General features: G+C 46.7%; 1 protein-coding gene across 8 annotated transcripts in view; it reads right to left on the reverse strand.

Annotated features, from left to right (window-relative positions):
* Positions 1-26,795, reverse strand: part of PRKAG2 (protein kinase AMP-activated non-catalytic subunit gamma 2) — a 1,661,435-nt gene that overhangs the window by 96,413 nt on the left and 1,538,227 nt on the right. For all 8 annotated transcript variants that reach the window (XM_078663217.1, XM_078663218.1, XM_078663219.1 and 5 more), the window contains one exon: positions 5,629-5,674. In XM_078663217.1, coding sequence (XP_078519343.1) covers positions 5,629-5,674 — 46 coding nt within the window. The remainder of the gene's footprint in view (positions 1-5,628; positions 5,675-26,795) is intronic.

The raw sequence follows: 26,795 nt of genomic DNA on the forward strand, positions 1-26,795 counted from the left end.
TTTTGGCGAGGAGGTGAAAAAATCCATCAAGAATTTTAGAAGCAGTTTCATTGTTTAGGAACGTTAATACACCAGCAATATATATTTTCTAGAATTCCCGTGACAAATAAAGTAGGACTGACAGTTTTCTATGGTTCAAGCTAAACAGTAGGATTAGGAAAGGGGAGTTCGGAGAAATTATGGAATTATTCAATTAAGAATATTATGGCAGCTCAAAACGTCGAGAAATACTTTAAATAGTATGAAATGTAGCAAATTAGTCATTTTGAGGTTAGGTTATACTGAAATTAAACGCCACCGAAAGAGATTAACTAGGGCATTTGTTACGAAACTCCTAAAAATATCTTCCCAAAGCAACTACCAGGGCAACAGCCGCAAATGTTTCATGATCTGTGCCACTGACCAAAGAAGAGTCGATGTATACGTCTACGACTAGTCCAAGAAAGTTAGAAGACGGGGTGACAAATAAATGGATGTTTAACCTAGAGGGAGAGAAGGGCAGAGGCATATCCCAGCCGATGAGTTAAATCAAATCCAAAGAAAGTTGGGCAGCCAGAGCCCTATATAGTAAGGAAAGATGACAGCAGGTTCAGCCAGGGAAAACGGCGTGCGGGGTAGAGTCAGTCACGACGCGAGTGGTGCCTAGTGGGCAAGCGAAAGCTAGTAGCCGATAGGCAAAGGAACTACTTTGAATTATTGAGCTACAGATGGGTTAGGGTCGGGGGTAGTTTGTATGAAGCCAGATCACAGAGAAAAAAAAAAAAAAAGATGTCCGATTCAACTAGCAGTACATGTATAATCAACCGACTGGTTCGTGAGGCTTCGAACAACCCACACAGTTAGCACTAGTTCATCTGAAGATGGAGGGGATGCCGGCAGAACACAGCCCTGCACCACCGAGTAGATACTCGCCGTATGACAGTGAACCTCCCCCCACTTAGAGAACAGCAAGTAGTCAGGAACCCAGCCCCATGCCCCATCTACAAGGCGAGCACAGGAGGTTAGGGGTAGTTTAGGGGTAGTCTAGTGACAGCTCACCCATGAGAATCCGCATCTGTCGCTTGCCGAAGAGCCGGGAGAAGATGGAGGAGATTGTGAGGCCCATGGCTGCGCTGTCCGAGTACTTCCGACACTCCTCGCTGCTCCCTCTGCCACTGACTGGTCTATTTTCTCATTGTACTGAGAAAAAAATCCCTGTGCCTGGGTTAAGATTACTTCCATGTGAATCATTTTATGTCAGTGCTTGGACGTATAGCTCTTCGGCCAAAGTCTGCAGCCATTTTTAAGTGGTGAGTTAGGTCTATTAAGAACATATTGCCAAATTAAGGTCTCAGTTATGTCCTTCTAAATTGTTCGTATGCGTCATATTTTCAGTAAGAAAACAGATTGGACGGCAGTAGACGTAAAATAAATACTATAGACTCCATTTTATTTGACAAGTGTAGTGTTACTAAATGTTCAAAAGTAAACATAGTACGAAAACAATGTTTTCAGATAAGCCTACAATAATGGCAAATAAGAGATTTATGTAGTGCATTAAAAAAAGTATGGGAACTTGGCTGCGGGTGCCGGCTCAATGCCGGACCAGATTCAGGGGCGGGAGAGAACACAGACGGCGGGAGGGGTGCGGGAGAGAACACGGACGACGGGAGGGGTGCGGGAGAGAACACGGACGGCGGGAGGGGGGCGGGAGAGAACACGGACGGCGGGAGGGGGGCGGGAGAGAACACGGACGGCGGGAGGGGGGCGGGAGAGAACACGGACGGCGGGAGGGGGGCGGGAGAGAACACGGACGGCGGGAGGGGGGCGGGAGAGAACACGGACGGCGGGAGGGGGGCGGGAGAGAACACGGACGGCGGGAGGGGTGCGGGAGAGAACACGGACGGCGGGAGGGGTGCGGGAGAGAACACGGACGGCGGGAGGGGTGCGGGAGAGAACACGGAAGTCAGAACGTTTTCAAAATAAATGCAATAAAATAAAAATCCTGTATATAAAGCGTTACTTTTCGGCCATAATTATTTCAGAAACTATAACAAAAAAAAGTTACTGACTACTGTTGCCATAAAAATAGTTATTAAAATAGTATCTTACAAGGGCGTTAGCTCAAGTCTCACTGCGGATCTTAAAGAGCCATATTATATATACAATCCCTGTACCCAGAAACTCCGTTACACCCACCAGCGGCCAACCATCCCCCTACAAACAAGTGTCCATGACATCTCTTTATTTAAGAATATGAAACCTAGCCATCATTCGTTCTTCATATAAAATCTACATTTGTATTTAAAGGGTAGGGAAGCACAAACTTTGTGGAAAAAAGATTCACAAATACTCCCTCATAACCTGCACACTTCTGCCTCTCCTGCATAGGTGCTCAAGATCTCCATAAAAAGGCAACTGGGTTTGTATAAAGCCTAATCAAACCAATGTATGCCGAACACCCATCCCCTTAATGCAAACAAGCCAGCTTGATTCCAAATGAGGATATGGAGGACAGTAGGGAGTTCAGCATGTTTCTTCAAGCAGGATTTCAAATAATCCAACAGACCTCCTGCCTTATTGAGAGTGTATTTTAGGACGCCCATTTAGCCTTCTTAGGAGATGTTTGTGGGCCCAGGTAGATAACTTATTTCGGGGCCTCTTTGTGTCGCAATTCTGAATGAGATGATTGTGCTGCCGGAAAACCAAAGTCCCTTCGGAGGTTACTTTAGCATACGGCTTTCCCTAGGCTAATTTTAATATATTAAGTTCATCTTGCAGCCGCAGACAGTGCAGGGCCCTGGGAAGTGCAGGGCCCTGGGAAGTGTGGGGCCCTGAGAAGTGCGAGACCCTGAGAAGCGCGAGACCCTGAGAAGCGTGGGGCCTGAAGCAAACAGCAGCTCTCGCTTCTACTTTGTAATGGCCCCCTCACATGGAGCTGGGGTTTTCCCATGATGGCTCAGACCCCGGCATCCCTAAAAATAACTGAAAATAACCCACCCAAGACGTAGACACCCACTCTGGGGATTCAGTCATTATACACAGTGCTCCTTAATTGTCTGCGGGCTAAATTCTCGTACCAATAAAAGAAAAAAGCCTAGTGTGGTGTCTCATTACCTTGTACCAGGATCATTGCCGAAGATCAATTCTGAGCCCTATCCATCTCCCTCTATGCCACCAAGAAATAAGGGGCACACAACAGCCTAAAACTAATGGGGGCATGAATAAGCATACCTGTGCAACTACTCCCCAGGTTTCCCACCGACTAAGGCAACTACTATTTGAACTCTTACAAATGTCACTGTGGTACTGTGACCCTATGAGAAGATCCAAATGATTCAGGATTGAAAACACTGTTCATCATTATAAACTCTCTCATTGAATGTAATCTCAAAAGTTCGCAAGACGCAACCTTCTATGCTACATTCATGGTTTATTTTTAACTTCTTTAATTGAAGCAGTGACTGGATTACTCCGACACTAACCAGTGTCAATTATTGAAGTCATTGTGGAACTACACCTTCGAGAGTCTTTAAAAAAAAATGTTTTAAAGAGAACATTCCCAGTCGATAGGCACAAGGATTATGTAGTCAAGTGGCCCCCTCTGCCACTATGGACCTCTAAAACTAGATTATGATGTGGGATATGGGGGGTCAGGCTTGAATATGTGAGTAACTTCGGCTCCTCCTGTTGTAGCGGAGGGGCACGGACCATGATCCTGGCAACTGTCTAGCACCTGCCCGTCTTTCTGAAGCTAGAAGTGTCTCGAACGCCGGTTTAGTGGAATTCCTCATACAATTTCTCGAGGCCACCTGTGACCGTCACTGCATGCTTGTAAACAATGATCACTTATTAGTTACAAGTGGGAAGAATCCAAGGGGGTCTACTTTTTCTCTCATTCACAGGCAGAAGGAAAGTAGGTTTGCAAGTTTGCCCAAAATATCTACCATCTCAACTTGTTTGCTCTTTAAAGATTAAAGCCAATAGAAAAAAATGGTTTTGCTTAACAAGCCAAGCCCATTCCAACTACTGGTACCAACAGACATATGTTGAGGGAGCAGGGCTTTTCTATGTCACCAAATCAGGCAAATGATGAGCTAAGACCACCATTAGCCTAAAACACACCCTACGAATGCTGTACAGTGCTTGTCGATGCTTTGTCGAGTCAGTGCTTCCTGTACTTTATCCCCCATGTAGCCTATTTTTGGGTGTTTTTGGGCTGACGAGCTTGATAGCTCAGGTATACTTACTTTTTTTTGGCTTACAGACCTCAGATATTCTGCCATCTGATTTTCCCATGCCACTGACAACCAATCTCTATAATGTCACTGACGGCTTGTTTTAAGTTGTCCTAGTGTAAAGTAAGTTCTGGAGGGTAGCAGTGTTCGAGAGCTCAGGCTTTCTCCGGGTTTACACAATATTTTGGGTAGCCAAGATCTTCCTCAGACTCAGGAATGCCTCTTAGTGTCTGGTCAGACCGGTTTGCTCTAGGATGTTCAGTAGAGCAATGTGTGGGCAGAGGGCAACATGCCTACCAAGTACTTCTGCAAATATCCCCTCAACTGCACCACAAAAACCATGAAGGTCACTGCAAACCCATATTAACTGATAGAAATCCCTATCCTGTGCATGACATTGGAGACATGTAGGCGAAGAGCGTCTATCTACACATATACCATCCTTTGTCTCCTACAACAAACTTGACACAAATATTTAAATTGTATGAGGCAATATCTTAAAATGGCTCTGCTCTAGGTGTCACTAAAGCATCTTATCAATCTGCATCATCCGTCGGATTCATACCCTATTCCCAGGATTGCTTAAGGACAGGAAACGTGTAGAGAGCAGGTATGTGTTGTGACTTAACTGCTGCCATTCCTGTTCCTTAGCTACATCTTTCCTGCTGCTCAGCCAGGGTGAGTGCTGGAGTGCTTGGTGATGAGTGGAATGCTGAATGCCTGGTGATGTCATAGAATGCATGGGTGCCTGTCGATGTGCACTCATGAGTGTCAGTTAGAGTGTGCAGGCTGCTCCTGGTTGAGCTATCGGTAGGATGCGATCATCTACCTACTTACCTTGTAACTAAGCTTAAATAAACAATCTATAGAATATACACCTTGGCTAATGGGCTTTGCATTACAACGGACTAGTGATCTATATAATCTGGGAATGTTTATCCCTGCCTCTGGCAGCTTCCAGATTGCTGAAGTCAGGAGTGTGCTCTTCTGGGCGAGCTACACAGACAATGCAAGTGGGAAATGTAAGTGGAACAGAAGAGTCCAAACTACTCCTGGAATTTTGAAAATCAGGATGTTTCACCTTCACAAGGGCTATTTGTACATAAGCATTTCCATACTGTACTTCTGTATAATTAGATAGGATGGCTCAGTAAGCTTATCAGCGGCCGTAGCTACACAAGACTCCGGTTTTAGCTAAACGAGACCGAATTTGCCATTAACCCGTCTCAGGCCACTTAAACCAGTACAAATGCCTTTGGCTATAATAACACCTCATTCATGCGTCTACATACAACCAGTGCAACAGAGCGTGGGGAAGTAATGAAATACAACTTATTACTGTCAGAAATTACCAGATGAATACTTTACATTAAAAAACAATATCACAAACACAGCTTTCAGTAACTCTCACCTCTCCACGTTTCAATCTTGTGTTCCTCCAATTCGTATATCTGCACCTGTATGCGGGAAAATGATAAAGACTGTTATGCTAGCCCAGCACATACTTATTTGAATAGTTAATTCTTAAGGAAAAACATCCGTCGAAACATTTAGTTTGGGAATTTTCCAGCCAGGAAAATGAGCGCACACTGAAATTGAAAACGGAAAACAAATACAGAAGGGGCCAATGAGCATAGAGTGCCCATGTGAGCCCAAAATTCAGCGTGAGCAAAATATCTCATTTACAAACAGGAGAAAACATGAAGCATTTTTGGTGCATGTTGGTAAAAACATAAAATAAAATAAAGTTACTGAAACTTGTTATACAAAACTTTTTAAAAGCTGTAATGTTTGTTTCAAAGTTTTCAAAAGTTGCAACTATTTGTGAACATTTACCCTCGTTATTTAATTGTGCTAAACAAATAACTTCTGTATGGATTCAAAGATGGACATTTTTGCATTTTGGGTTAACGGGAGGATTTGCAGGAAAAAGAAAAAAATGGGAATTGTTGCCACCTGGATGGTCTGCTCCTCTGCTTTTCCTTTTGGGGCACCCTCAACAATGCCTTTATTTGGTCACTTGTGGGAATGCCTGCAAACAGGAATTTGATGTTCGATCCGCTCCAGGCTGGAGAGATGTACCTGATGCCTGCTTCTAGCCATCTATGAAGTATCCACAAAAACGTGCTTAAAGTAAGTTTCAGTCAAGTGTAACTAGCTGCTACTGATCGGATCCTATCGTCGAATCTTAAACAATTCGCAGTTGCACAGCCACGGTCAGCAGTAGGAGTTCCTGCAGGGCGGTGACTCGGGGAGGGGGAGGGGCAGGGTGGGGGGTAGTAATGTATGGATTACGGAGTTTAACAGGCAAGTAAACATATACATAAATAAAACTAATTTCGTTGCATACACTGCATCACCAAATGTGATGCAGTGCCTGCAACGAAATTTGTTTTATTTATTTATATGTTTACTTGCCTGTTAAACTCCGTAATCCATACATTACTACCCCCCACCCTGCCCCTCCCCGAGTCACTGCCCTGCAGGAACTCCTACTGCTGACCGCGGCTGTGCAACTGCGAATTGTTTAAGATTCGACGATACAACAGTAGCCAATTGTGGAGGTACAGAAGTACTTACCATATTAAATTTAGGGAGGAAGCACAGTGACTGGTGTCCCGATTCAAAGGATCCCAGTCAGACTAGTCCAAAACACACTGACACCAGGCAAAACGTTGATTAACCATGCTAGAAGGATCCTACCTTCCTAGAGTTGCCAACACAAAAAAAAATCTAAGATTTAAAAAAAAAAACATTCAAAACCTTGTTTTCTTAACAGGTGTGTCTTTTTAGTTGTTAAGAACTTATGGCATCTTGTTCGAGGTGCGTGCCTTCGCTGCCATGTAAGTTGCAGTGTTCTGATTACTGCAACTCATAATATTCATTTAATTACCCACCAATTGGTGCCTGTATCTCCAGGAGGCATCCTTCTAACTGCAAAATATACAATTACAGATGGGTAACAGTGAATTATGGGGATGTTTTTTACCGAGGGGTTCCAAGTTAAATCAATTAGACAACTGGAGTGAAGCTCGAGTTGTTTAAGACGTGACTCAGAGCCTCAACGTGAAATACATCCCTGTAATTCACTTTTTGCCCATCTATAATTTTATTTTATGTATGGTCCCAAACTCCTCTTTCCATACTTTTAACTGCTATGCAGGGGCAGTGGAGTAATGGTGAAGCCATACATAACATGGCCTCTCCTCCCTTTCCTAAATGTATTCAAAATAAAAAATAAAAACTTACCCGCAATTCCTAACCAACCCAGACAACCTTTCCACTCCTGCAGCTGTGCTTTCTGCTTTCATTCAAAGCAGACAAGCAGAGGTGCACCGACCAGCTGTCAGGGAGCTCGGTCAGCCTGACCTAGAAGGCCTTTATGACACCGCCACAGTGGGAGCCAGTTTTATCAGCTGTTGCTATGTCACAGCAGTGAATAAGGACATTTAGAAACTGAAATAAACAATAGAGGCTCTTTAGGAGAGAAATGCATAAAACAGTTTTTAACCCACTGAGCTATTTATTTGTGCTAGTTCAATAAATAGGGCGACTTAGCACTGAAACACAAAACCTAATTAGATTTATTTGCCCATTCTGCTAGGCGCGCTTCAATGTATACAATAATGGAACTGTGCTCTCCGTTCGCATTTTCCCAGGCTCTCAGCTTCCTTCTTATTTCCCAGAGTAAATTTCCAGCACGAAACAATTATGGTGGAATCTGTGGTCTGCGCGGCTCAATTGCCGCTGCCTGCTTACACAACACGCAAAGTGGCACTTTATAGTATGTGTGTGGGTGTAGGGGGGGGAAAGCACTTCTCTAAACTGCCATTGCTATTCACGCTTTGGCCCTAGTCACGAAAGTGCTGGATGTCATAAAGAACCCATTACAGGCTTTTAAAACATTAGCCTTTTATGGTCTTCTACATTAGCGAAAGCAAATACATGATTTAAAAGCTCGATTCAAAACCCAACAGAGAGGAAGGTGTTCAGTGTGAATCGAGAACCACAGATAGTCCGACAGCTGGAGGATGCAACAAGAACACTGCAGTGCGTGGGACTATTGTCACAATGGAATTCTAACTGAAAACCTTGTGCTACGTTTTTATGATATTCCTTTTACAGAGCCACAGCTTGCCTGTAGTAGTCACTTCTATTTTACGCATAGCAAGGAAAGGCTTTTTTTAAATCCAAAGACCATGTCGCCAAATTGCTTAATCGTAGGTGGAGAGAAGACCGATTAATGTGATTACCCTTTACAAAGGTGCACTGAAGAAGATCATCACAACACAAGGCATCATGAAGTACATAACTACACAGCATGACGTGGTTGAACAAAACAGTCTCAACTTATGCCATTTTGAGAGAAGCCTCCGTTTTATGCACAGGGCAATACACACAGTAGCAAAGCAAACACATTCCTTGTAGGAATTTCCACTCCCACAAGATGTGGTTTGACAAATCAAAAAATCAAAAGATCTTCCACCGAAAGCTCAACTTTTCCACCTTATTTCAGAGTAGTAGCATTGTATATCCCGACTCATCAGGAATGAGAACTCCTATATCTAGCAACCGCTGTACAAATAAACTTTGAGTATGGATTGCTGAAACACGTTCGGATGCTCTAACTAATCAAACACAGAAATGGCATATGATACAAGGATTGTTTCTGGCCTGTAGCTCTGAACTTATACAGGAGAGGTTTAGAGGCGAGTAGGGGGCGTGGCTTGACACCAATGGTGTAGGAAGCACAGAGGTGCTCCTGCTGGCAAAACCCCATCCAGGACCATCCTGATACTATAACCTGGCTCAAGAGGCACTAACATGACGAGGTGAAGCCCCTGATTCTGGAGGCGTAATCTGTGGTTTGGCGGTTGGAGCAGAGTCGCGCCGCTGAGGAAACAAGATGGCGGATGCGACCAGCATTAGGCCGCAGACGGAGCCTCACCGGAGCCTGCCTGACCTCGGCCGCTGGGACCACCATCGGGAGCACCCTGAGAGCTGCACCGACCCGAGTAGCCCGATGAAGGATGTGAGCACAGCATCCCCCAGTAGTTGCCCGAAAGGCATAGAGTGACTTGCAGTCCCGAGCAGAGAGACCGAGGTGGGTTTCCCCGCGAGGTCTCCCAACAAAGGAGAGAGGAGTGCAGGACTGCGTCAGTTCCTGCAGCAACCCTGACGCAGCGCCGGTCTAACCATGGGAGGACTGGGGCAGGATGTCAGCTCTGCAGTGAGGAATTGCAACAAAGCAGCACAGGCCGCCTGAGGTAGTGGGCTACAGCAGAGGCACCATGGTCTGCCATCGGCCGTAGGGCGTAGATTACCCACAGGACTGCTCCCCATGACGCTATGTAAGCAGCATTGACCACCCGAGGGACAGCCTGACAGCGCATCCCAGGCACAAGTGACTGCATAGATACTGAGTCACGTCGCTGGCAAAGGGCCTGGTGGGGGCAGACAGCTGTATAGGAGAAGCGCAGGGCCGGCGGGGAGAGATGATTGAGCGCACTTGGGCCAGGCACGGGCTTCCCCCTGCTCATAGCCTGCAGAAAAAGAAGTGGTGCGATAGGATCAAAGGAAGTGAGGTACAGTAAATGTGTGGCTCAGTAGGACTCCACAATCACCGTAATGATAAAATCTTGCCAAACACTGAGGAACTGGGAGGTGAACTCACTCTTCAGGCGATATGGGCGGCAATTAAGGGGTTAGCACGAGGCAAAACAAAGGGAACAGATGGGCTCCCGGGACCTCTACAAGACAGCTCGGGCACAGGCTGCAAGCCGAACTCCACTAGAGGCACAAGTTACTACTTGTGTAACGATATATCTGTAAGAGACATTAATTAGTATTAGATTCCTTACCTTATAATATCCCCAGGCGTCAGACTGGATCCGGAAACTTTTGCGTAGCAGTACCCTTGCGCGTCGGTAGGCGTCGTCTGCGGCTCCGCGTCCGTCGTCGGCGCCGTGATGACGTCGTCGGAGTACTTACACGCTGCCTCCGCGTGCTGACGTCAGTTCTTAGACACAGCTTTTCCGCGCCAGAAACGCAGAACCATGTTAAAAACCAACACTGGTGCCATTGAAACTAGAGCCCTGAAAGGGGACAACCCTAACCCTAGATATTGGATCGCAGAACGGGGAGGATGGGCGGGTCGGTAAGGAATCTAATACTAACTAATGTCTCTTACAGATATGTCGTTACACAAGTAGTAACTTGTGCATCTGAAAGAGACACGTTAGTATTAGATTCCTTACCTTAGAATAGATACCCCAGCAATACCAACCCCGGTGGTGGGTCTGCGAACCAATAATCACACCAGAAAGTCCTGGAGGACGGAACGGCCAAAGAAGCCATCCCTCCGGACTTGACTGTCCAGGCAGTAGTGTCTTGCAAACGTGTGCAGCGATGCCCACGTAGCTGCCTGACAGATGTCTTGTAAGGGCACACCCCTGCCCAGGGCAGTGGTGGTCGCCGTCGCTCGGGTAGAATGAGCCCGCAGTCCAACCGGGGGCTCCTTCCTAGCCAAGGAGTAGCATGCCTGGATACACAGGATGATCCACCGGGAGATGGTCCTCTTGTGCACCGCTTTCCCCTTCTTAGCGCCCACGTAACCAACAAAGAGTTGGTCATCCACCCGGAACTGGCGTGTGCGATCCAAATAGAATGAGAGCGCACGTTTTGGGTCCAGACGGTGGAGCCGCTCTTCCTCTTTAGAGGGATGCGGTGGCGGGAAGAAGGTAGGCAAGGTGATGGACTGCCCGATGTGAAAGGCCGTGACAACCTTGGGCAGGAAGGAAGGTTTGGTACGAAGCACCACTTTGTCCGGATGGACAGAAAGGAAAGGTGGAGTACAAGAAAGAGCCTGGAGCTCACTCACTCTCCTGGCAGAGGTGATGGCAACCAGGAAAGCAGTCTTCAGAGTCCGAAGGCGAAGAGGACAGTTGTGAAGTGGCTCAAAGGGAGCGCACATCAGGAATGTTAAAACCAGGTTCAAGTCCCACTGAGGCATCACAAACGGAACAGGAGGAAACGTGTGAGTGATGCCCTTAAGAAATCTGTTTACAATAGGGGACTTGAACAAAGAAGGTTGATCAGGTAGCCTGAGAAAGGCTGAAAGGGCAGAAAGGTAGCCCTTGATAGTGCCCAGAGCAGAGCCCTGCTGGGCAAGAGAAAGAAGGAAGAGAAGAACCTCAGAAAGAGGGGCAGAAAGAGGATCCACAGCCTTTGCTGTGCACCATGCCACAAATCTGTTCCACCTGCAGGCGTATACCGACTTTGTGGAGGGACGCCTGGCTGCCAGAATGACGTTACAGACTTCAGGAGGCAAGTCAAATGGCCTCAACTGTCGCCGCTCAATCTCCAAGCATGGAGGTGGAGACTGAACAGGTTCGGGTGGAGGACCGTCCCCTGCTGCTGCGACAGAAGGTCCTCCTGAAGAGGCAGACGAACCGGGGGATCGACTGACATACTGAGTAGCTCTGGATACCAGTACCTTCTCGCCCAGTCCGGAGCCACAAGGATGACTTGGGCCCGGTCGCGCTTGATCTTCTTCAGCACTCTGGGCAGAAGTGGTATAGGCGGAAAGGCGTACAACAGACCGCAACTCCACTCGCGACGAAAAGCGTCTCCGAGCGAGTGCCGCCTTGGAAATTCCAACGCGCAGAACTGATGACATTGCGCGTTCCCTTCGGTGGCGAATAGATCTAACCAAGGCTCTCCCCATCGCTGAAAGAGGCCTTGCGCCACGTCCGAGTTCAGACGCCATTCGTGATCCATCATGCACCGACGGCTGAGCTCGTCCGCCCTGGCGTTCAGAGAACCTGCCAGGTGTTGAGCCACCAGGGTCACGCCCTGGCGTTCCAGCCATTGCCAAAGGCGAAGAGCCTCTTGACAAAGGATCCACGACCCCACCCCGCCTTGTTTGTTGCAGTACCACATGGCGGTGGTGTTGTCCGTGAACACCTGCACTACACTCCCCCGGACAGAGGGGAGGAATGCCTTCAGTGCCAGACGAATCGCCCTGAGCTCCAACAGGTTGATGTGGAGCCGGGTCTCCGCCGGAGACCAGAGGCCTCTGATCTCCGCCTCTCCCATGTGGCCTCCCCAGCCCTGGAGGGACGCGTCCGTCACAACTACGTGCTCCGGTCGGGGAAGGGAGAGGGATCTGCCGCTGACCCAATCGCGGTCCGTAAGCCACCACTGCAGCTGTCTCGCAGTGCCCTCCGAGATCAAGACGTGGTCGGATAGGTTGCCCTGATGCTGTGCCCACTGAAACTTCAGGTCCCACTGCAGAGCCTGTATCCGCCACCTGGCGTGATGCACCAGTAGGATGCAGGAGGCCATCAGCCCCAGAAGCCGCAGCGTCAACCTGACCGAAACCCGGGATAACGGCTGAAAGATGGGAATCAGAGCCTGAATATCCCGGACCCGCTGTTCGGGTGGATAAACCCGAAACTGCGCCGAGTCCAGAACCGCTCCGATGAAGAGGAGCTTCTGAGAGGGACACAGGTGTAACTTTGGCACATTGATGGAGAACCCCAGCTGGTGCAGGAGATCTGCCGTAGTCTGGAGGTGGCTGACGACTGTCGGGGGCGAGCCCGCCTTCAACAACCAGTCGTCGAGGTAGGGGAAGACTGAAACCCCTAACCTGCGCAGATGAGCTGCGACCACCGCCATCACCTTCGTGAACACCCGTGGGGCGCTGGTAAGGCCGAAGGGGAGCACGGTAAACTGAAAGTGCTCGTGGCCCACTATGAACCGCAGATAGCGCCGGTGGGCAGGCAGGACGGGGATATGAAAGTAAGCGTCCTGCAAGTCCAACGCTACCATCCAGTCTCCTGGGTCCAGGGCAGCCAGGACCTGAGCCAGTGTCAGCATCTTGAACTTCTCCTTCCGGAGGAAGCCGTTGACGTTCCGTAGGTCCAAGATTGGGCGTAGGCCCCCTTTGCCCTTCTTGGGTACCAGAAAGTAGTGGGAGTAGCAACCACACCCTACTTCTGGCCCAGGAACGCGCTCGATGGCCCCCTTGGCCAAGAGGGCCGTAACTTCCTCCTGCAGAAGTCGCAAGTGATCCCCCGATACACGGTGGTTCTGCGGTGGCATGGCTGGAGGAGTCGCCTCGAAGGGGAGGGAGTAGCCCCTTCGGACGATTTGCAGCACCCACCTGTCCGATGTGACAGTGCGCCAGTGGAGGTGGTGATGGCGAACCCTGCCCCCCACTGGCGTCACATGGGCCTGAAAGCACGGACTAGGAGGGGTTTGAGACGGATGCTGCGGGGGAAGGTGTGGACTGACCTCGCCGCTGCCCCCGACCACCTGGACGGAGGTTCCCACGGCCGCCACCGCGTTGGGTATTGCCCTGTGGTGCGTGGCTGGCGGCACGTGTGGGCGCACCCCTTCCGTGGCCACGAAAGGAGTGATAGGCAGCCGATTGCTGGCGCTGGCCCGAGAGGCCTAAGGACTTGGCCGTAGCCCTGGAGTCCTTAAAACGCTCAAGCGCATGGTCTGCCTTGTCGCCAAAGAGGCGACGGCCATCGAACGGCATGTCCATAAGCGTGTTCTGGACATCTGCCGAGAAGTTGGCGGACCTCAGCCAGGCGTGGCGTCTGACCGCCACCGTCGTTGCCATCGCTCTACCCAGCGAGTCAGTGGTATCCAGCCCACACCGGATGGAATACTTGGCTGCATCCCGGCCCTCCACAAGGGCTTGGCCGAGTTTGGCCCGTACCTCCAACGGACACTCTGGCAGCACTTCCGCGACCTTATCCCACACAGAGTGGGTGTAACGTCCCAAGAGGCAGGCGGTGTTAGAAGACCGCAGGCCGAGGCTAAGTGATGAGAAGATCCTCTTCCCATACTGGTCATACCTCTTGAATTCCCGGTCCGGGGGGGCGGACGGGAATGCGGTCTGGGAATTGGAGGCCTGGATGACCAGGCTCTCGGGGGTAGGGTGGGAGGACAGGAAACATGGGTCGCCCGGGGCTGGGCGGTGGCGTCTGGCCACGTTCCTATCTACAGGCGAACCCGTAGCGGGCTTGGACCAAGTGCCCAGTAGAACGTCGGTCAAGGCCTCATTAAAAGGCAGCAGAGGCTCGGCCGAGCTTGACTGCGGTTTAAGGACCTCAGTGAGGAGGTTAGTCCTCACGGCCGCGACGGGGAGCTCAAGGCCCAAGGCCTTGGCAGCCCTCATCAGCACCACACTATAAGTTGCCCCCTCCTCCGATGCCACGGAAGGAGGGGAGACAAAACCAGTGTCTGGAGAGGTGTCCAGGCCACTGGCCTCCCCAAGTTCTCCTGTCCAGTCCTCATGAGACTGACACTCCCTGGTCAGAGGGTCCTCAGACCCCTCCCAGTCCTCTTCATCACCCATCTCCTGAAATTCAGGGTTCTCATCCAATGGGGCCTGCTCGTAGAGAGAGAACTCTCCAACCGGCGTCTGGAGCGGCGGCCATCGGGGCCGGCGCCGGAGGCGACACCTGAGGGTCCGACACCGGGGAGGTCGTCAGATCCACCGGCGACGAACCAGATCCCGAAGGAGGACCAGCGGCATCCCGCGGCGCCGGGCCCGAAGGCGCCGGCGGCGTCGAAACAACCGGACCCCTCGGCGCCGGGCCCGAAGGCACCGGCGGCGTCGGGATAACTGGGACCTGCGGCGCCGGGCCCGAAGGCGTCGGCGGCGTCGGGGCCAAAGCACCCGACGGCGTCGGGGCCGGAGCCGCCGACCCGCTAGGGCCCCCAGACGGGTCCGCTGGGCCCGAAGGCGCCGCGGAGCCCGTCGGAGGAGAGAGTTTCCTCATGGCCATGAGGAAGCGCTCGATCTCCTCCGGCGACGCGTTCAGCCCAGGGACCGGAGGGTGTGGAGCTGCACGCGGCGCCCGCGACTCAGACGGAGCCGCGTGGGCGGTGTCACCCGAACCCCCGGCCGCATCGCGCGAGCGTCGGGGGGAGTCCGAGGAGCTATGACGCCGCTTGGACTTCTTGTGCCTCTTACCTGACGACGACTTCGACCCGGAGGAGTGCGGCCTACTCTCGGAGCTGTGATGGCTCCGAGCCCGCGACCTGTCCCTCGACCTCCCATGGGATCGCATCCCTAAAGGCACCGTGTCGGAGTCGAGAGACTCGAAATAGGATCAAAAAAATTCGTCAAAAATGACTAGGGTTACTGCTTATTCCAGATCTGCGCTTGCTGGCGCGGAAAAAAGAAGAACTGACGTCAGCATGCGGAGGCAGCGTCTAAGTACTCCGACGACGTCATCACGGCGCCCACGACGCCGACGACGGACGCGGAGCCGCAGACGACGCCTACCGACGCGCAAGGGTACTGCTACGCAAAAGTTTCCGGATCCAGTCTGACGCCTGGGGATATTCTAAGGTAAGGAATCTAATACTAACGTGTCTCTTTCAGATAGACGCTGGCAGTGCCTTTGCTGAAACCGAGGAAACCGGCATATGACTGCAAAGCCTATAGGCCACTGTCGATGCCCAATATCAACTTAAAGATTCTCAGCAAGATCTTGGCTACCAGACTCCTTCCCCTTATGCCCAAGCTAGTGCACCCTGACCAAGCGGGTTTATACATGGTCATAACATAACGCTTAATATTAAACGCCTCTTGATGGTGCTGGAGGCTGATACATATGACCATAACGCGGCAACGCTGTTTGCAGTCGACATAGAAAGGGCCTTCAACAGCCTGGAATGGGGCTTTTCATATGGCTTAATGGAGTGAATGCAGATGGTGTAGTGTAGCTCCTATTTTCCCAATAGGCTCTGCGCATTGGAATAGTACCTACAGCAGTAAAGGCCTAGGCCAGACGTTAACTAGGTCTACTACTGTCGAAACTAGACTTAATTTTTGGGTTTGCCAGCTAAGCTCAGAGTTCGCTAGAAACTTTCTCGAATGTTCAAGGAAGGATGAACTCCCCTGATTAGACAAGAAGGGATTTAGTTTCTGACAACCATAGAACATGACAACTTTGCTCTCCCCTAATCAAGAGTCAATCTCGAGAGTCGTGTGAGCACAAGGCAATTATTTTACTCAGTCAGTACGTGCATTCTTAGTCTCATCAGAATGTAGAGAAAAGGAAGAGACGGGCGTGTTCAATAAAAGATGTTATTTATTGATCAGTCTCTTTTCTCGTACAAGAGAAATGGATCGATATTATTGCAATACTTATAGTTAAGTAAAGTGCATACATTAGAAGCAATAGTATAAAATAATACTGTAAAAACATTGATATGGTTTCTGAGCCATATGATGTTTAAAATGATTAAAATATATTTACATACACATATACATTTGACTAAACGTACTCAACTGGTGTTTCTAAATACGCCTACCCCGTGTACCTGACCTAAGTCTAATGCGTGGGCGGGAATAGAAAGTTACAGTTTAGTTTAAGTTTGTTTTTGCCAAGTGAATAACTAAAGAATTCTCTAGGAGGGGTTATTCAGTTCTGTACCTGGAATTTAGGATGAATGAGGAATGGTATCTCTTTCTCTGCTCTCGATATTCCAGGCTGCCTGCGAGGGCTGCCCAGAAGCGCCGGTGCTGGGTCTCTCGGCTTGAGATAGCAGCGCGTCTCTCAGCGCGTCAGGAAGGCGGGGCTGCTGCCTGCGGGGTCTGCTTCTGCTCTCGGCTTCGGCAAGTATGGCTGCTCCGTCTTGTCACCACGCGTGTGTTTGCATAGGGCAAGGTCGGCAATATTTATACCTTAAAGGTGCCGAGATTGACGTAAGGATGGACATAGGTACGTCAATAAAGATGTCATACGACTTGCTCGTTAGCACATTCTTTACTAAAGTTCTCTGTGAAATCAAAACAATGGCCGCACGGATTATCCAGGTTGTCATAGGTTTGATTTGTTATGAGAACGTCGTATGCCTTATCAGGGGCTGGAGGAATATCGCTTGTCTAATTAGATCTCAAGCGTTATGACCTAATCAGATAACACGTTCCTGTGCCGTAGTGTGACTGCGTCAGATAACGGTATCTGCATCATGGGGGATTTCTTGCCTCATGGGCTGACTGTTAGTTAACTAGCTAGTAAGTTTAACCAGAATAGGGTCAGGAATAGGGGGATCGAATCAGAACCTATAGAAATACACGACACCCACTCCACGCTAACTATGGTCATATCTACTAATCTATGCATAGTATAACATAGTACAACATACTATAGAGTATAGTGTATACCTTACCACCCCAAAATACATAAATGCATTTCGAAATTTTCAAATATACTGAAAAATTGCAGTCATATATATTGTATGCACTTAAGCTATGAATTAAATGCAAAAGTGAACACGCATTGTTATGCATTATTGATTGTTGGTATATGAGAAATACACATGAAATGGCTCTTAATATGGCTATACAGAAAAAAAGTCGAAACCATTTCATCACATAAAATCTATTGCGAACATACCAGCGGGCAGCTAAAGTCTATAAAGTCTATAAAGTATCTAAAATAGAAATCTTAGTTCTCTAGGAATAGTCTCTTACTTTAAGCAGAAAATCAGTGTCCCGGGAAAAAATATATAGAAAAATATTTTAGGGGCTTGCTGAAAAAAGTTGCTGTCCGTGAACTGGATTGTAATTGTTCATGTGACTTTATTTTTAAAGTTGAAGGCCGAATTCAGGGAACGCCGTGTGCGAGTTTACTCAAAAAGTCTCTATTTCTGTTCCGGAGAGAACATCATATCATTCAGGCTTTCGAAAAAACTGTCAACAGCTTCATGGGAAAGTTCCTCTAAGTCGGAAATAGGGGTAACCATGCATTCATGCGCATGATTGTCTCCATTGACATTCTGATTTGCATTGCTGACAGAAGGTCGTACCTGTTCGATGCTGCTTTCATCTTGAACTTCACTACTCTTCAATCGCAGTGGTGAAGATTCCAGGAATGCCGTCATCAGAATTGGCAGCCTTTGAGGGCAGCACAGTGCGTGAACCTTGGTAGGAACCAACAGTGTATCTGCATCCACCGGCGCATCCGATTGTAGCGTCAGACAGGTGTCTAACACGCATTCTTCTCCGCATAGCAGACACCTTAGTACAGGTAAAACACACCTTTGCCACATTGGTCGAAATGATAGAAACCAAGTCATGTTTAGGTCTCTAAGCCGGGATAGTCCCAGGATTTTTGATATCCGGTCCCGGTATCCAATGGCTAGGATCGTATCTTCCATTGTCGCGAGAGTTTGATCTGTGACATGGGTTGCCATAACGAAAAATAAGGACTAGGAATAGGATTCCTGCAATTAGTCCTAGGATCAGGGGAAGTCCGCCAAAAATCGAATGGACGAAGTCTGGAAAAATACCCAGTATGGCTTTGAATGGTGTTAATGCCATCGAAAATACTGTCTTAAATACCTTTGAGACCCCTGTGGTATCAGAAATATTTAAGATTTCGCTCAGGATTTCCGCGAAATGTACGGGGGAATTAGTTGATAATAATGTATGTATCTCTGCAGTCGTCCTTGCGACTTGTAGATCATACGTTTCTTTAGATGACGTGAGCCTTGTAGGCGTCTGAAGAAGCACTGTTTTCATTCTGCTTAAAGTGTCTATTCGAATAGAAGTAATTTTCAAACTGGGCCATGCCCTCGCCTCCCTGTCTGGAAAGGAGCTGGGGAACAAAGAACGTCCACAGCACTTGACCTTCGCCGTCGTAGTGACGAGATAAGGAGTCCCGGGCATAAGACTACAGCATCTGCGGTCTACAATAAGAATGTAACTCCCATTATAGAGTCTTTGAAAGAATGGTTCTATTTCAGTTGCAGGTGCGCCTTGCTGGTGACATGAAAGGTTGTATGAATTCCCTTCACAGGCTCCGTGCAAACTAATACCGTTACACAGAAGCGTGCCGCTTAGTGACATAGCACAATTGATGCCACTAAGAAACACTTTCTGTCCTTTGTTACTTATACATGCATGTGAATAGGGCAGGTTCCATGTTGTTTTAAGGTACCCCTTTCCCAATTTCTCGTACATGCCAGCCTGTATATATTTTTGGCAGTATTGAAACCTGAAGGTTGAGATTGGAATATTTATGATTCCGTGGATTATCCATTCACTGACAGGTCGTTCTGACATTGTCAACGGTAATCTTTCTAGTTTTTCAATGCTCAAGATTGTATAATCAGCACCCTTCTGCGCCATACCGATTTGTCTATCAGTAAGGTTAAAGATTTGAAATAGTGACGTTGTGTTGATTAAACGCCAAGGCACATAGCCTGAACGCAGATTTTGTAACGTCCAGCCAAGCTGTACAATAGAACGCAATTGTGACTGACCATGTTGTAATAACAGTAAGTCTTGCGATAATATATCGATTGCTGAAGACACAATGCTGTCCAATGAAAAAATTCTGGAGGACAGAGTCATTAACCCATTGTCCACTACAGAAAGTGATTTTTCCAAATTAATACGGTCAATTTCCCGTATTCTTTCTGCTGTCTCAATTTGAGTAACCTTCCAGGCCTCATTGTATGCTGCATATACAGAGGCTGCTATGAAACGCTTTTGACGCTGTTTGCGTGGTCCCATTATGAAATCACGCAAGTCAGCACCATCAGTAAGTAAAGTTAGGTGTTGCTTAATTTCAGGCAGTGTGGAAGTTTGTAGCCATTGAAGGCATAATTTGCCCACACTGTAGGTTGTTATTATCCCTGGGTGATGTCTTTGGGGATATCTAGGGTCTGGCCTGTTCATTTTGAAACCCTGTGTTTTATTCAGGAATCTATCTTGACAGTTATTTGTATCTGTGGGCCAGATCAACCATTGTTTCCAATCAGGATGTGTTCTGTTTTGGTTAAGTATATGGTTTATGTCTATTTCTTCATCTGTTTCAGAGTTATTGCTAAACATTGTTGGCTTTGGAATAGACAGGTTATTTAAATCTTTGATTTTGGCTAAGCCAAGACAGGTGGTTTGTTGAACGGTGTCATTTAAAAATATCATTTGTTCTGGGATCATGCAGGCTCTAAACAAAGCTTCTATACCCTGTACTTGCCATTCTTTTGTACCCCAAACACTTTTCAAATCAACATGTTTGTCCCAATAATCAAATCCAAAAGTATTCATTTTTTCAAAGAAAGAATCTGAATATATCAATTTTGTGTTGGTTATCATGGTTTTCATCCCTGTCTTGTTTGACAATTTGTAATAAAATGTTTCAGCATTAGTTATGTTAAAACCTGAAAAATATGAATATTTGCCATACACGGTTCTAGAGCTCCCTTTTGGAGGTGTAGCACAATGTTCCCATTGATTAAAATTTAAAACATTTCTAGGTTGTGCAGATTTATGCAAGAAATGGTTACCATAATGGTTATAGCAGTACATGCTGTCATAATTTGTAGAACCCTGCAAATAATCATGTTTTGTAAATTTAGCAGACATTACTAAGTCAGACATCATATTGTTTATACTTTCAAAGTCCCAATCATCAGCAAATGAGTTTGGTTTTGCAAAGTCACTCAAGGAGATCTTGATTTGGTGTGGATATTTCAGGATCTCGACCGGACCATAAATTTCATAGTCAGTGTTGTCCCAGGCTACCCCACCAGATATTGGAATTGCTGTGAAGTTGGCTGAAGAAAGTTCTGAAGAAAGTTCTCTTTTCTCGACGTGTGAAGATGTGTGTGGTTTGAGGACCAAGTTGATGTTCTGACTTGCTGTGTCCATTTTAGCATATTTTCCCTCAATGAAGCGTCCCAAGGTAAATACCATGATGAGCCAAAGTATGAGGATAAATGCACCAAAACCCACCCAAAATTCAATCCATGGAGAAACTAGATATGTTTCTTTCAGTTGTTTCAAAAGTTCCTTCGCTTTGTCTTTAAAGGATTTTGATGATGGCTGTGTCTTTTGTTCGCTGAAGCCTTCAGAGGAATCATCGAAGTTGATGAAGTAACCGGATGCAGTTCTGTCAATTGTTCCAATTGGTTCAGGATTTTTGTTTCTTGCATTTTCACTTGGTACTTCTGTATAGATTGGTGTGTCTCTGCTAAATGTCTTTATTTGGGTTTTCAGAGGTCTAAGTTCTATTGCATTGTTGCATAGTCCTTGTTGTTCTTCTGTAGGCGTTTCGAATGTGATGAGCCTCTTTGATAGGACCTCTGTACTGGTAGCAAACCTTGGTGTTCTGCTACTTATTGGGAGTCCACTTGGCCTACTGTTGGTTATCGGCCACATGTTGTGGTTTTACCAGGTCGATGGATACAACTCGGTTCTCCTTTTTTCCAGCAAGTGGCGGTAGTACAACTGATCTTGTCCCGTTGACAGACAATACAGGAACTGCTTTTCTGTAAGAAGGCCCAAATTCCTTCTTTACCGCGATCTTCTCCCTGACTAGATCCCCGACTTTTGGAATCCAGACAGGTCTTGCTGGGACAGGTGGTGATTCTTCAGTGGTCGTTGGCTGTTCTTTCAACTGTATGTTGCTCAGGTCTTTTCTTGTTTTGTTTAAGTCCTGCAAAATAGCCAAACGGTCTTTGACATCAAAGCTTTTTTCTGTTACCACTGAAGTCTGACTATCAAGGTCAGAGATCAACATCCTAGTTCCGAATAATAATTCGTACGGACTGAATCCCTTCAGAGAATTTCTTGGCAAGTTATTTAGACTACGTTGGACACTTATTAGATGTTTGACCCACCCAGCTCCCGAACCTAATATCCTTTCTATTATAGATTGCTTTCTGTCTTGGTTTTTTCTTTACACCATCCCATACCCTCAGGAAGGAAGTGAGAAGATTCCCGCTGGGCTGTGCTCATTTGGCCATTCTTTCCCCCCCCCAGGCTGGATTGCCTGAGAAAAAAGAAAAAAAAATGGTCGAACGTAGCATGCTCTTAGCGTATATGCCATTTAGACTCGCAAATCTTGTATAACAGTCCGGACGTCAGCCGAGTGCTGTGGATCTACAATATAAGTGGGAACTAGCCTGTATATGTTAATCGCAAGCCATTCTTTTTAGTGGTGATGTTATCTGCCTTGATACGACGAGGTATTAAACTGCTTCTCTCCCCACTGCGATCTCTGTTGCAGTTTGGGCAGTTTTTTACAAACATGGTGTAGTGCAGGCTCATGCCTGGCCACCAGTACCGTGATTGTAATTCTTCCAGAGAATCTTTTAATTTAAGGTGTCTGAGACCCTCGCCCATGTGTGCGTCTGCGATTAACAAGTTTCTCCTGTCCATGTTTGGAATCACTCTATCCCCCACTCCAGGGATTCGAGCAAAAGGAATGGAGTTTGCATCTATGATGTATGTGTAATTGAGTGGATAGTTGATCGGTAACGCCGAGCAGTCGCCTTTTGATGACGTTTTTACTGCCAGCACTGTTTCGCCGTCAATGTATTTTAATGTACGCTTTTTTCGATCTACGGGAGCCGGTTTACTGGCTGCCGCTGCGGCTGTTTCAGCCAATGAATTCCCTACAACGTGAACGCCATCACGCTGGTGACTCAGTGAGTGTGTCACGTGAGTCTTTGGTAGTTCTTTTTTCAAAAGAGCTACCTGTTCCCAGAGCAGTCTCTGCTTTATTGGTGCATCCGTGTCATCTTTGTAATCGTTCTGAATCCAGGTCTGCAAATCCTTGTTATATGCTTTGACGCAGAAATATGAATCTGACACTATAAGTGTCGGGAATTCGCGATCCGCATTATCTAGCGCCATTTTCAAAGCTAATATTTCAGTTTGTAGTTCTGAATTAGTTTCTACTGAGTGTGATTTTGTTAATAGAGGTCTTAGTTTACCTCCGTGCCACACTTCTTTTGTAATCTCACATGTGGGATTGTATGCATGTTCTCCCCAAACGGAGGGTTGAGCATGTCCGTCTGTATAGATTACACAGGCGTAATGTCGTAGAGGCAGAATGTCGATTGGCAGAGGATACGTTTTTTCATATTTTAGATTTTTTAATTCTTCTAGTTCTGGATCAAAGAAGTAATATACTTTGTCCGTTGTGATTGAATTTACCCATTGTAACCATTCTGGATCCAATGTTGTTGTTGGTAAAGTACACGGTGTTGTTAATGCCTCAAAGGCTGATTCTGCTGTTCTGACTGTGATATGTCTACCGTCAGCTATGTCTTTTTCTCTAGCTATTGCGGTTTGAACTGCTTGAACAATTTTTCCTTTGTTGTTGAATCTCTGTTCAGCTTTTGTGTACAAATGTGATTTGAATGCAATTGGTACCTTATCTCCCTCATTAGAGGTTAGGTATGTGAATCCGCATCTCCCTGGGATGACTCGGATCACAAGGTTGCGTGTATTATCACGGGTTTCTAATTTTGTTTTAATTAGCATGTCTGTTTGTAAGGATCTCAAAATTTCTGTGTGTGCTTGAGTCCAACTGGATCTTTTAAAGTCTGGTTTAATTAGATCGTAAAGGGGTTTGACCCTTTCTGCGTAATTTGCAATGTAAGTTCTTCCGAAATTTAGGAAGCCTAGAATTGACTGTAGGTTTTTTAGTGTTTTAGGAGCTTGGATTACGGCACATTTCTCTAGGAAATTGTCTGCCAGGCTTTTGCCTTCACTTGATAACTCATATCCTAAGAATAGGACCGTCAGATGGGCAATTCTGGACTTTTTGAAGTTGAATTTGTAACCCTCTGCAGCGAAACCAAGTATTATGGTGTTCACTCTTTTCAAGTGAGTCTCCAAGTCATCATCTGTTAAGTAAATGTCATCGACATAAGATAATGCTTCATCATCATATAGTTGTAGTAATTCTGTTACTCTCGCTGAGAATACCCCCGGGCTGTTCTTGTACCCCTGGGCTAACCGACAGAATTGTTTTTGAGTGCCATTTACTGAAAATGCAGTTAAATATCTGCTCTCTGGTGCTATGTTTTGACAAAAGAATCCGTTGGAGATGTCCAAGGTTGTTTTGTATTTTTTGCGCACTATGTTATTCATTAGTGCAGCACTGTGTGAGTTTTGCACTGCAAAAGTTTTGCAACATGTGTTAAGGTGTCGGTAATCCAAAACTAGACGGTACGAATTGTCTGGTTTGGAGACCGGAAACAAAGGATTGTTCATTTGTGAGGTGCAAGTTTCAATCACCCCCTGGTATTCTAGCTGATCTAGTATTTCATTTACTTGTTTTTTAGCTTCTTGCTTAATTGGGTACTGCCTTTGTGCAGTAGGTTGTGATTTTAACTGGACTTTGTGAGGAGGAGAATCCTCATCCCATCCTACGTGATTTTTATATAAAGCAGGTGCTAAGGCCACTGCCCACTTTCTAGCAAGTGTGTATTTTTTATGAATCGGTATTTGATTCGAGAAGGCAGGCATAATTACTTCTTCGCCATGAGGGCACTCCCTGACAAACTCCGGTGGCCAGTCTTTTTCAGCTAGAAGGATGTCATAGCCCTTGGATAGGTTATCCCAAAATAGTCCCCTTATTTTCCTAGTCTTATCTCCCTCTATACGTAATGTTATCTCGTATATTTTGTGGGGCTTGCTAACTCTGGTATCTGCAGTTTCCACTTGAAGGTATTCATTCGTGTCCACTGTCTCCAGATGATTCATAAGGACTTTGCGAGCTATGCTCACCTCTGCTGCGCTGTCTAGCATTGTCTGAGCCCATTCTCCATTTTTCAGTTGTGTCCTCAGTATTCTCGGCATTGTTAACTACCTTGATACTGGCTACCTTCTTTTTTGGAAATTGTGATTTCTTTTTCAGTTGAGCAGGTTCCTTGTCTTTGGACTTGGCGTGCTCTTCTGATCGTCCTCTTCTTTCCGATTTCTGCGAGGAATTCTGAAAAGATTGAGACGGACGTGTATCAATGTCTTGATATCTATCAGGTTTTTTAATATTATCCCTATTTCTAAGGTTATATCTATTCCCAGAGGGTTCACTCTGAGGTGACCTTTGTCTCGGGTTTGGAGATTTCTCTCTTCGCCTAGGAGACCTTCCTCTGGACTGGAATTTCTTTTCTTTAGGATTGGATTGTTTATTTCCATCCCAGTTCTTTTTTGGTGAATTATTATTAAAAAATATTTTTTCTGGACTTGTAGTCAGTTGCGGTTTTACTGGTATTCCACCTAGACTATCTCTGCCTAGTTCTTCATAGGATTTTTCTATGATTCTGGCAATTTCAGCTGGTTGGTCTGCTATATCTGTCTCTTTTAACCTCTGGCGGATCGCCACGTTTGCTGCTTCACCCTTTATGTTGGCTAGTAATATAGCCGAGACCTGCTTGAAGTCTTTCAGTAATTTCATACCAAGAGTTAAAGCAGGTTCTGGACCGTATTCATCTTGAATTTGTTTTAGCACATCTGGTATTACCGAAATGGATGGAACACCGTGCGTTTTTGTGTAGATTGAAGCAAAGACCGTACCCCAAGTGTCACAGTCCTCAATGTGTGGTGCGATTCCCATTGGGAGACATATAGTCAGAATCCTGTGCTTTTCTAATGGGGTGGTGTCAGGAAACACCGCCTCTATTTGGGTGATTTTCTGTGCCAACCAGAATGGTATCTGTTCCCGTTTAGCTGGAACTTTACCTAGGCAGGATTGGATGTTCTGTGGTGTGATTTTATTTGTGTTCCCCTGGTGAGGGGTCAGCTGTGGAATTTTAATCGCTGGCTGAATTGTTGAAGTCCGCATTACATACTGAACTAATTGTCTGTGAATTTTTAGTAGTTGTTTTAGCTGTATTAATAGCTCTGGTGCAGTCATCTCGTCGATGTCTGGATGTGGTGTGTATCCGGCTAAGACCGGCCACGTTGCTCCTGGTCTTCCTAAAGGACCGAGCCTTGTAATGTGATTATTATGTTTTAGGGCGCCATCAAATAAGAGCAAATGCTCTTGGAATTTGAGTGGTACTTCCACCTCCTCGAAAGGAGTGTACGTTTCAGGAGGTTCCTCTACTTTGTAATAGTGGAAGTACTTTGTTACAGCATTTGCTGCTGGAAAATGTATCCATGTATAGTATACCTCTGTCTGCCGATATTCGTGTGCCTCAATTACGAATATGACTGTGCCACCTCTAGGTGTCAGTCCATTTTCTATAAGTTTTAAGGTTATAGATCTCCTTTTGGCGACCTGGATGAGTATTATATCCGGGTCTGCTGTTTGCATGGTAGCATCAGCATCTGCTATTTCAGTAGCTAATCTAATTGCCTCTCTTTCTCCATCACTGTCTCCCATTTTACTGACAGGATGGTATTATTTTTATTTGCAGATCAGGTTTCTTTATGGAAACAGAGATTAGGTGCACAATATTTTGGAACTGTTTTATCCTTCAACGTTGACTAGACCAAGAACCATACATAGGAGTTCCCTCCTGCGAGGTTTTGGAGGATATAATAACCTTTCACCCACTCCAGACGTCTTTGGAGTATTTGGGAGAAGGGGTCTGAGTGAGAAAGCACGACTGAGTTACTCTAAATGTCTTACGTTAGTTTTATCGCCCTTTCCAAACACGTTGGGCGCCATGTAGTGTAGCTCCTATTTTCCCAATAGGCTCTGCGCATTGGAATAGTACCTACAGCAGTAAAGGCCTAGGCCAGACGTTAACTAGGTCTACTACTGTCGAAACTAGACTTAATTTTTGGGTTTG

The sequence above is a fragment of the Lissotriton helveticus genome, chromosome 10, assembly GCF_964261635.1.
Source record: "Lissotriton helveticus chromosome 10, aLisHel1.1, whole genome shotgun sequence".
Classification (NCBI taxonomy): domain Eukaryota; kingdom Metazoa; phylum Chordata; class Amphibia; order Caudata; family Salamandridae; genus Lissotriton; species Lissotriton helveticus.